Source organism: Marmota flaviventris, chromosome X, assembly GCF_047511675.1.
Source record: "Marmota flaviventris isolate mMarFla1 chromosome X, mMarFla1.hap1, whole genome shotgun sequence".
In the NCBI taxonomy this organism is placed as follows: domain Eukaryota; kingdom Metazoa; phylum Chordata; class Mammalia; order Rodentia; family Sciuridae; genus Marmota; species Marmota flaviventris.
Window position 1 is genome coordinate 25305599 of NC_092518.1, and position 12037 is coordinate 25317635.

At 32.6% G+C, this 12037-nt stretch overlaps 1 protein-coding gene across 7 annotated transcripts in view; it reads right to left on the bottom strand.

Annotated features, from left to right (window-relative positions):
• The window catches only part of Dmd (dystrophin), a 2062171-nt gene that overhangs the window by 660314 nt on the left and 1389820 nt on the right, over window positions 1–12037 (bottom strand). For all 7 annotated transcript variants that reach the window (XM_071606751.1, XM_071606753.1, XM_071606749.1 and 4 more), the window contains one exon: window positions 7453–7685. In XM_071606751.1, coding sequence (XP_071462852.1) covers window positions 7453–7685 — 233 coding nt within the window. The remainder of the gene's footprint in view (window positions 1–7452; window positions 7686–12037) is intronic.

Here is a 12037-nt window from a genome sequence, read left to right on the forward strand (position 1 = left end):
ATATTTAGAGGTAGAAAATAAAATATGATTAATCCATTCATATATGTACATATTGAAACTATAGTAGCACTTCTTTCTCTTATGGCAAAGACTATCCTCTTCTTTCTGATGTTTCCCTTAAAGAGGATGCACTCTAAATTTGGAGACTTTACTATCCTTAATTTTAATCTCTAAGAACAGTACTCTCACCAGAAAGAATTCTCCAGATATATGAAAACTTGGTCTTATACCAAAGGCCTTTAAAAGGCAGTTTATACATTTCTAAATAATCTGCCTGACACTGTAAATCAGATGTCTCCAAAATATATATTTGAGGGAGGATAGAAAACACTAGTAGCATTTAATTGCAGAATATTAAAATATCTACTCCCATATAGTACATATATCACTTAAATATAAGGAATCATATACAGAAATGTGTACATGTGTAAAAACACTTTTACTAATGATGAGTAATCACTGCCTCATCTCTTTCTCAATTAATTATTTATTACCATAGACAAGGAAATCAAATTTAAATCCAAACTCTTACTCCATTGTCTCTTTCCCAGTTCATTTCCTTGTGGACCCCTACCTGTCTCTAATGTGCTTGTTAACAAAGACAATTTGTTGAATGAAGAAATAAAAGAAAAACCACCCATGTCCCTATTAACTATAATTCCCCTAAAATTAAGGTTACTTAAAACTATACCACAGCACATTGTAAATTTAATTGCAGACTAGAAGGATCCAAAGTTATGGTGAAATATGAAGCCCAAGAGGCAAGACTTATGATTTAAGGCATAAAAACATAATTTCAAAAAAATAAAAGTAATTTAGTTACCCATATTACCTATTTGTAAAAAAAAGAGATCTCAGATTTTAGATACCTTTTTGAAAATAATAAAAAATCCGTTTATTGAAAGGAGTTATAACTATATTCAAGCAAGAAAATTTGTAAGTAGAATTCACTATTTAAAAAAATGACGAACTTTAAAAAAAATCCCAGTGGTATCTCATTGAAAACACACTATACTTGTTTTTTATCAGAATTCATGTGAATACTATGATTCAGTTTTGTGTGATGAGATTTTGACAGAAGACTTTACAGTGAATTGAATTGAACTGTAATAAGATATGCATTTTTATGCATGACTTTGAAATATGTGGTTGAGTACAGCATGTTTATCTTTAAGCAAAAACGAAGGTATGGTATCATTTTCCATAAAAATTTTGTTTTGAGACTTAGAAAATGGGATTTGTGTGTGTGCATTTGCAACTCTGTGATTTTTTTTATTTAAGGGGAGCTTAATTCTGTCATGACCACAGGGTCAAATTACTGACATTGACATATCTTTACATCCTTCAGTGAAGATAACAGTGAACTTGGCTCCTACTAGGTAAGAATAGAAAATTGTGTAGATGTGGAGCAGTGATCTACAGGGTAACAAGCCATCTACTGGAAACATGTGTATTTATTGGAAGATAACTGAAGCACAAAATTTGCAAATGTTTTTAGCCAAGCAAATCATGGATGATTCTTTGTAGAATGCAATACACAGCTTCTATATATGGAAAGACAGCATACTCTGGTATGGTATTTCTTAAACAAGGTTGTGCAGAAAGTACTGGTAAGATGACAGTTGTTAGATAAAAGAGAAAAAAACATCTTTAATGTCCTTGCCCTAAGATGACTGTCACCCAACTTTTGAAATCCATTGGAAGTACTCAGAAATAATTGAGTTTAGTTTGTTTTTTGCAATTTTGTTGTAGAAATGAGAAAACATGTAAGCAGGGGACAAAGGATCACAGAAAAAGAAAGAAACATTATCTATTCTCAAGAGGTCTGGATTTATGTTAGGACAATTACATTTACTAAATGACCTTAGCCAAATTAACTAAATTATCTGTAACTCTTCTCATTTGTTTGGTAAGGGGAACTTATTTGTAATATGCACTTTCTGCTAGGATCATGGCAATAGAATAAATCCAAGAAACACTCTTTTCTTTTGTTTCATTTTGTTTTTAGCTTAAACAATCAATAACACTTTAAAATCTCACCCCCACCCCACTGGTCTCATATACATTGTTTTACCAATACTGTAGGTCCATGATAGAAAAGTTCCTTTGTCATCAGATTGTGGCTAAATTTATTCAATGAAAATTATAATCAGAATGAGTTTAAAGCCATTCAAATGCTCTTTGTGACACTGTAACCAGAGTTTTAAAATAATGGAAGTTTTATTAAGGCCTTTGACCTCAGCAACAACAACACAAATTGAACACATCCAAGTGATTATTTCCAATTTAAATATATACTGTACCCACTAAAACTGCTCAATCTTGCGATAATGAAATCTTCTAGGTAACAGTGTAGTGCACAGTTAAAAATGAATCTTGAACAAGGCTATTATCATCTTGTCCAGATTGGCCAATTTGTCTCAACTCCAACCTGGAGAGGTCTTATTAGAGGATAAAATGCCTTTGCCAATTTAATTCTTTATTTAATACAAGTGCTGTGGTTCAGATTTAGTGGTGAACACCTGGCCAAAATGACTAGAAAAAAGACTATAATTAGCACGGGCAATCAGACACTGGTAGTATAAAAAAATAACAGTATCATATGGCCACCTAAATCCAATTTGTTGATAGCAACACTTATCTCCAGTGTTCCAAACCTCTCCCTAGATTTCCTATCCAACTCTCTCCCTCTATCCTTCTTTTTCTCCCTCCTTCTCTTTTATCCTTTTTAATTTTCATTTTTCCTTCCCTTTTTTCCTTTTATCCTCCCTCCTTTCTTTTGTAAGGGTCAGAAGTAACAATCTGAGTCTAGATAGATGTTTTCCTTTGACTGATAGATTATACACAGAAAAGAAAACTGCTAATTATCATCAGAACAATTTTGTCTCAGAGCAATTTCAGTTAAAAATTATGAAATAGGAAATAAATTTAATTTCTCGATTATAGATTATAAATAATACTTATTATCATTCAGAATTTTAGAAAATAAACTTTAGCTGCATGTACTTTTTAACATTTAAAGTTTTAATTTGCATGTATCACATGTATATTTCTCTAAAAGATAATGGTCTATTTTCTACTCTCCAAAATTTAGCAGTAGAGTTGCTTAATTCTAAAGAGGCTACATTTTAAAAATCTCAAAGATGACTACATTTTATTATTTAAAGATTAATATTGATTTTTCGTATTTTCATTTTTATTGGTACTTTTTAGTTATATATAACATTAGGATTCATTTTGGCATAATCACAAAGACACATAATATAATTTGTTCTGATTCAGTCCCCAGTAAAATCTCAAAAATTATAGGTGTAATTTTAATTTCCATGTTTTGCTTAATTTGCTTAGTATAAATTATTATCTAGAAATTATGGCAGCTCCCATTTTTTAAAAAAAGAAATTTAATTTTAATAACTTATGCTAAAGACAACAGAAGCTTTTTACCAGGTATGTGATTTTAAAATTTAACATCTAAAGCTACTGCAAGGCTAGCATATGCAACTGTTTGTCCTTATATTTTTTCTGGGGTCAATATTTCAATTACTGCATGACTAAGGTGTGATCTGAACTTCATACATTCAAATCTAACTTCTTGAGTCATGAAATATCTTGTTACATCATGTCACCTAACTTCTGAGGCTTTGCAGTTACAATTAGAATCCCCAAGTTCTAATCTGTTAAAAATGTAATCTCCTTATCATATTTCATTCATATTATCCATCAACAATCTACATTTATTGAGAGCCAATTACTGAATGTGTAAAGGTCAAGAAATTATATTTGGAGTACTAATGTATAAATGGTCTTTATTTCGTGACTCCAGGTTACAAAGTTGAAGTAGTTAAAGCTGTTGCTTAGACTATGATAATTACTGCCTGAAAATCATTTTTTTCTGTCCTTTATCCTTGTTCATTGCCTGAATTCAGTGTTCATTGGCTGCTCAGCATCCTTTCTCTCTTTTACTGTCAACAGATCCCAAATTCTTTTAGCTGAGGGAGGGGAGATCATCTCTCCTTCATTGTAAGGGACTTCGAAAGAAGGCTTTAAATAAAGGTTCTCTGATTTTCTCTAGCTAAGAGATGGGTGGGACCAAAGCAAGGTCAACTGGATTCTCTCTTTTAGGCTTTAAATTTTGAACATAGTTACACAGGATGAAGAAAAGGGAGTATCATAAAGAGACTCAACTAGTTTTTGCTAATTAGGTACCTAGGCATGTTCAGATCTTCATCTAAGTCTTGTTCCATTGCCTTCATGCTAATTCTAGTAAATTCACTTTCTGATGATATAATCAAAGAATGATTTGTTATTTGCATCCAGACAAATTGATAGACAACTGAAATTTTTACACTGGATGATTTTACTTTACTGTTTAAAATCCTTTAAGGGTGGCCACTGCCTATAGGCCATCAACAAATCTCCTCAGTCTGGCAAGTATCCCCGTCAGTTAGCTCCCCTTCTCTCAACTTCAGCCATATGGAATCACAATTCTTGTTATGTAATGTTTTTCCTTACCTCAGTTAAAAGTACAGTCTGTTTCCTAGATTGCCTTTCTCATCTCATCTAGTTGGTTAATTCTAACTTATTCTTTTAATTTTGGGCTTATGCTTTGTCAGCAAGTTATGTCATTGTTCTCTCCTCAGGTTTAATTTTCTCTGAAACAAGTCCCTAGATCACCACCAAATATACCAGAGAAGTAAAAAACAAAACCCAAAATAATATGTTTAAGGATCAGGCCTCTGATTCAGTTCAGTTCCAATCACTGTCACTTTCCTCCTTGACCTTGGGTAGGTAGGCTTTTAAACTTCAATGTGCCTTACAGTATTGTTGTGAGCATTAAGGAATAGATAAGATGTACTTAGATTGGTGATTGACATGTAATGAGTGCTAAATATTTTGTAGCTATCACTCTAAAATTTATCTTTATAGCATTATTATTGTTTTTCTCCCTTTCAACATTATACCTGCACATTCTTATCTTGTACAATTTTGTATTTCCTGAGTACATAGTAGCAGATCAATAAAAGTTTGCTAAAGGAATATATGAATAAACAGGTGTTAATAGAATTTCTACACTATACAAATAACTTTTGGGATATTAACTCATTTCTCATATATCAAACATTAGAGGCAGGATTGTTTTATTTAAACTTTTACTCAAAGGAACTATTTATTTATTTATGATATAATAAAATGCCCCCTAAACTTACCTCTCCTTCTTGTTTCATTCCATACACTACATTTCTTTAATAATCAATTAGGACCATTTCATTGACTATTTAGTGATTAAACTATAAAAGGCAAGAACTGACAATGTCTTCATAAATTACTTTTCAATGCAAAAGAAGGAAGCAGCAGAAGTATAGTATCCTTACTATTTAGCAAGGTAAGGGAAATTGGAAATATATGTTAATAAAAATTAATATAAACATATTCATATATATGAATGCATATTTACAAATATAAACTTAATTTTCATATTATACATATATAATTTATAAATCTTAATTTTTCCCTGCCCCAGGTATGGCTCTTCAACACTTCTAAGCTAATTTCATGCCTATATTTAAAGATAATCTCTGTGAAGGACACCAAATTAATAGTACTTTCCAAAAAAGACAAATTTATTAGAGAACTTTGAAGACTACTGAACATGACAATGGCTTCTATAAAGGCTAGGCTCATGAACCCATCACAAGGGAGTGTGTACTTTCTCACTTTAATATCAAGGGGGTTGTACAGGAGGTCATAATATCAATGGTGGAATAGGGTGCTGATATGGAAATCAGCTGTCAGTTCCATATTATTATGTCACATACAGTTTGTATAATACAAATGCCCTGAGTGGGAAGATTTCCAGAGTTTGCTATGAAACTTAATATTGATCACTAACATTTTCTGAACACTCACAGTAAGCAATGCAAAATATTTTTTTCGTGCACTACTTAATTTAATTCTCATGGTAACCTATGAGGCAGACAGTATAATTATCCATATTTTTCAGAATGATAAATTCATGTTTAGGGAGGTTTAACAACTCATCCAAAGTCACACAGCTATAGTAGTAGAGCCAAGCTTTAAATACTATAATATATTGCCTCCTATGATAAATAATACTCATGGAAGTATTAGTAAAATGATATCATGAAATAATGTAGCTCTTGTTTCTGCATCTATCAGCACATTTCAATATAAAATTCTCAGCATAATGTCTGATATAGACCATAGACACAATATATATATATATATATATATATATATATATATATATATATATACACACACACACACACACACACACACACACACACACTAAATAGTCACTACAGGTATAGTTATTATAGGCACTGTATGTAGTAAGTAAGAACCCACATTTAGGAATCAAACAGACTTGGATTTGAATACTTGCTCTGCTACCTAATAGGAGGGTGACATCTATGAATCTTTTTTTTTCTTAAAAAATATGGCTATGAACACTTGTTAAAAAGCAGTAGTAGAGGGGCTGGGGTTGTGGCTCAGTAGTCCAGCACTTGCCTAGCTTGTGTGAGGCACTGGGTTCCATCTTTAGCACCACAAAGATATTACCCGCACTGTCTGCCCTGTTCCTTGTTTTCAAAAGGCAATTATTTAACACTTGAATACCTCCACAATTGATTATTTCTTTTGAAATGTTTGAAAGCTTTTAAAAGTGATGTGGCTATGGTGTCTGAAACTTTCAAAATTACTTTTTCATCCATTCAGAAATATAGAAGATACCAATTATAATTTTTTTTACCTAGATAAACCACATTTATATCAACATATTTATAGGTTTCTAGTAGATGTCATAATTTTACCAAATGGATTCCAATGAAACTGATAAATGAAATATTGTATTAAAAACATGTTGATTTGAATATGGCAGGGCAGAAATATCAATATTGAGATCTAGGTTATTTTTAAACATTTTATTGCTTGTTAGTTTTCTTTTTTATTTATAATTAACTTCCAATTTTCCTTATTATTTAAAGAGGAAAACTGGCACAGACAACTTAGAATAGTAGATAACAAACAAGTCCCAGATTATTATGTTTGATTCTATGATACATAATGGGTACAAAGTTCCAAAACAGTTTAAATGTAAACAGTTTGATGAAGCTGATTATTCCGTATAAAATAGATTTTAAAAATACCACTTGTTTGTTAAATCTAACTAAGCCAACTATACTTGAAGGCATATGCTTTTTTCCCTTATATTTTCCTCCTTTTAATTCATGATTACTACAGTTAATTGCCTTAATTCATACCCTTGCTCATACTTGGGCTGAACAGAGTGGAGAGAGTAGTGTGCTTGCTGATAGAGAAAGAGCTGTCTAAAGACTTGGTGGGAAATGGTCTAGGAGAGTGGTATGGCTAGTGGAAAAATCTGTAATTTAAGGAAAACCTTCTGCCAGCTTTTATATTTGTAACTCATACCTTCTGCTTGATGATCATCTCGTTGATGTCTTCAAGATCACCGACCATCACCCTTTGTGATTTTATCACTCGATCAAGCAGAGAAAGCCATTCAGTAAGTTCTGTCCAAGCCCGGTTGAAATCTGCCAGAGCAGGAACTTCCAACAGCAATGAAGATGGCATTTCTAGTTTGGAGATAGCAGTTTCCTTGGTAACCACAGGTTGTGTCACTAGAGTAACAGTCTGACTAGGAGCTAAAATTTTTTTTGAGAAAAGAAGAAAAAGAAAATTAGAAACACAAGCTAAAGAGTGAATTTAAGTAACAATTAATTTTAATTAAAAGGCAACAATTTGATATTATTATTTATGACATATCTGTTTATAACAATGTGAATACTTCATAAAATAATACATCATAGGAAATTCAAATAAAATATCAATTCAAAGAAAATATCAATACATATTTAATAATCTTTCAAAATGATAAAACTATTCTCATGCTTGGACAAATAGTTTGATTTAAATAATACTTCTCAATAACAATTATATAGACTGGGAAATTGGTAAACAAATGTATTCAGACATTTCCAGGTGAATAAGATTTACTTATATTTTTTTCATTCAGAGAAAAAAAAGGAAAAACAAAGGACTGAATAAAATCTTATTTTAGACTTATAATTTCCTTTATAACTAGTCAATTACTTTGGAGAAAGACCCTAGGGAAATCAAATTCAATGAAATGTTCTTGTTTTAGCTCTGTATTTTATTCTGGGAACAGTTAATCTTATGTTTTTCTTTTCTTCTAGATTGGTAATAAAGTGACTAGCAGTGAAGAAAAACCAAAGTACATTATTTTTTGGAAAATAAGAGCTAGTGAAGTTTTTCTATTTGTACAGGAAACACTGCTTTAAGGTCAGTAAGAAATCTTAGTATTAATAGTGTTGAACACTGCAGTGTAAGATAGTACACATGGTAATGGTTAAGATCTAACTTCTTGGGGTAAAAAGACCTGGGAAAGAATCTTGCTCTCTGCCTACGAACTCTAGGATGTTGGCTAAGTTATCTAATCTAAGCTTCAGGTTTTCTTCTGGGTAGAAGAGGAATAATAACGGTAATGTCACAGAAGCAGTTGTATGGATTCAATTACCAATACAAGCAATGAACATACAATGATACCAGAAAGAGAACATCATCATTACAAAAACAGTATTAGTACAGTGCCTGATATTAGTAGGTAATCAATAATGCTGTTACTATTTTTATAAACACCTGATTAATAACAAACAAACAAGCAAAAACACTCCACAGAGGAACATGGTGATAAAGGATGGTAACCTGGATTACTGGGGAAAGAGAGGACTTTGTGGAGCCCTGTTTTGACTGAAGTGGGCTGAACTTGGCTCATGTGAAATGATACTAAATAACAACACACTAAATAACTAACACACAGCTGTGTTATAGGAGGAGAGTGGTGGAAAGGAGGAATGGTATCCACTTGATAACCAATGACCTCAAGAGTTTAATATAACTAGGAGTCCAGCAATGAACAAATATCAGATTATGTAGTTCATAAGGGGAGTTTTCAGGGAAAACTGCAAAAGACATCTCAGTAGGAGACCTTGGAGGGATGGACAAGGGAATTATACCAGCAACATGAAACAAATGTGCCATTTTGTACTGGATTTTCATTCTGAGGTAGTCATATATTAAATTTTATGTTTGAATTATAGTTTATATTTTTTTGGTAACAGGGATTTAACCCAGGGGCATTAACCACTGAGTGATACCCCCAGGTCTTTTTAGCTTTTGAGACAGGGTCATGCTAAGTTGCTTAGGCCCTCACTAACTTGCTGAGACTGGCCTCAAACTTGTGATTCTCCTGCCTCAGCCTCCTAAACTTTTGGGACCACAGGTGCACACTACCATGCCTAGACCATTTGGACTTTTAAGATTGTCTATTCATTTGTCAGGCATGGTGGCACATGCCTATAATCCCAGCAGCTCAGGTGGCTGATACAGGCAGCCTCAGAAAATTAGTGAGGTTGTAAGCTACCTAGTGAAACCCTGTCTCAAAATAAGTGAGTGGTTAAGCGTCCTTGGGTTCAATACAAAATTGTCTCTTCACTAGAGAAGATGAGATGTATGGAGGAATGTTTTTTGTCTCTTGAACTTCTTAGAGACACCAAATCTTGTATAGATGGAAGAACTAATCTTGAACAAGGCAGAAAGAAAAGTGTTTGAGATATCGAAATCAAAATCCAATGCCAAAAATTAATGATTGAAATAAAATAATACTGAGGAGATAAAGAAGAAGTTTTATTTCTTGATGCTATCTCATGTCTCTGAGGCTCTTTCTAGAAAGAAAATGAAATATAATCTAAAGCAGAAGTAGCATTTTGTGAAATACAGTCCAGGGGAACTGTACACAGGAGCAAACAAGGTCTAGAAACCTTAAAAGGCTTTCCAGCAAAGGAGCTGAATCCCTGGAAAGAACACATTGGGTAGGTCTGAAAAGAGAAATATTAAAATATCACCATAGGAACTCACTGCAGAACACTAGGCTCACTGAAAAACAGGACAAATTATTCCTAAGTAGATATATAATGAATACCCAGCCAATATTCAGCAGATTGGGAATATTTCAAGGTTATGTGAAGTATCGTACAGTACTTCATTTTTCTTTGGAGCTTGACTTATTGAAAATTGGACTTTCAAATGGAAAGAGGAAGAGACTTTTTTCTTCTCTAGACTTACATCAGACCAACAAAGAAGTACTTAATGAAGTGGAAATTATCATGTCATCTTAAATTTTAATATAGTAAAGGATGAGATTGCAAAGAATGTTCAGACTTCAATGAGCAGACTACTGTTTTCTGGAAAGTACTTTTGGAAAAAAATGTTTATTGAAAAGATAGTCCAGGGATTAAGATTTGAAAAGGGAAAATGATTCAAGACAATTAAAACATTTTAAGGAGGGACTAGGAATAATAATAACATAAAATTCTCCACTGAGGAAAAGGAACAAATATCTATCATCTATTTAAATTTCTCTATATATTTATTTACTTATTGGTTCTTTTTAGTTATACATGACAGTAGAATCCATTTTGACGTAATTATACAAGCATGGAATGTATCTTGTTCTAATTAAGTCCTTAGTACCTCTCCTTCTACTTCCCTCCCCCGCTCCCTGCTCGCTTCCCTCAATTGATCTTTCTGCCATTTACCTATTGTTGTTATTTTTTTTAAAATTATTTTCTTGTGGATATACATGATATAGCAGATAGATTGAGAGGTCATGCAATAAAACTATCTCTGCACCAGTCATTCATTTCTGGTCTCTATTGCCATGTGAGAACATCTTAATCCCATGGAAATGGAGGGGGAACCATTCTTTTATACACTGCTCTATTCCTTGCATTTCATTCAGGTCCTATATAGTAGGTGCCTGTTGATGTCCTCCAAATAAATGAATGAAACCTTTTTAAAAAAAATCTACACAAAAAGGTGTTTAGTAAACTTAGAAGACTTCTATCTACAGTGAATCCTGAAAGTTATTATATAAGAATTATTTCTTGAAGGTTAGAACATAGAACATGTATGTCTAGGCTATTGCTATTTGGGCCATTTTAGTTATTTTTAGAAGAAGAAAATAATATAGGAAGAGGCACTGTTTGAAAAACATAATGGAGGCTCAAGTATTTAATAGAACAAATAAAACTAGTTAATCCTTCTCATCATGTCCCACTTTTCTGTAAAAGCAGGACAGAACCCTGGATCAGGAAGCACAATGCCAAACAGACTTTCAAGTCCAGATAGGTGGATAAATATTTGCTCTGCCATGTCTTAGCTGTGTAACTTTAGGCTGGTTATTTAACTGTTCTGAACCTTCATTTACTTCTCTGTATAATAATTATTACAATAGTACTTTCTTCATGAACAGCAGTTTTTACCATTTCTTAGATACACAACCTTGGATAAATAATCTTTCCTGAGATTGAAGACGTCTTTTGGTAAGGGATTCCAGCATTCTTGCTAAATTGAATACTTCAGATCCTCAGTCTTAACCTATGTAACAGTACTTTAGCAGTGAGAACAGTACTGATCTCATGGAATTGTTTGAGGGATTTTATGATGTCATACATGTAATTTACATTCTAGTATCGTTATGATAGTAGGTATACCATGTAAGGATTTTTTTCTTCTCCATTTTTCCTTTGCTGCTCTTTCAATGTTTATTGACTCCTCATTATCTCCATTCTCACATTTCAGCTTCATATCCCTCCATTCTCCACAGGTTCCCTCATGCCTCAATTTCTACTCTGCATTCTCCAATTAGCAAAGGCCTATTCACACTTTTGTGTCTTTTTGTATATTCTCTATGCTTTTTGAAAGCTTTTCTCTCCCTTTTCTGAGAATCATTTCCTATTCAAATCCCAACTCTAAATTTCTGTGCATTTTGGAGGACCATAAGTGTGTAACTATAAAGACACCATCAGGAATAGAATTATAATATTCTTTTGGGTTGTAAACACTTTAAAGTTTTTAACATTTTCTTACATAAATATATTCATCACTAGGAAAAAAAAATGTTTTACATCACTAT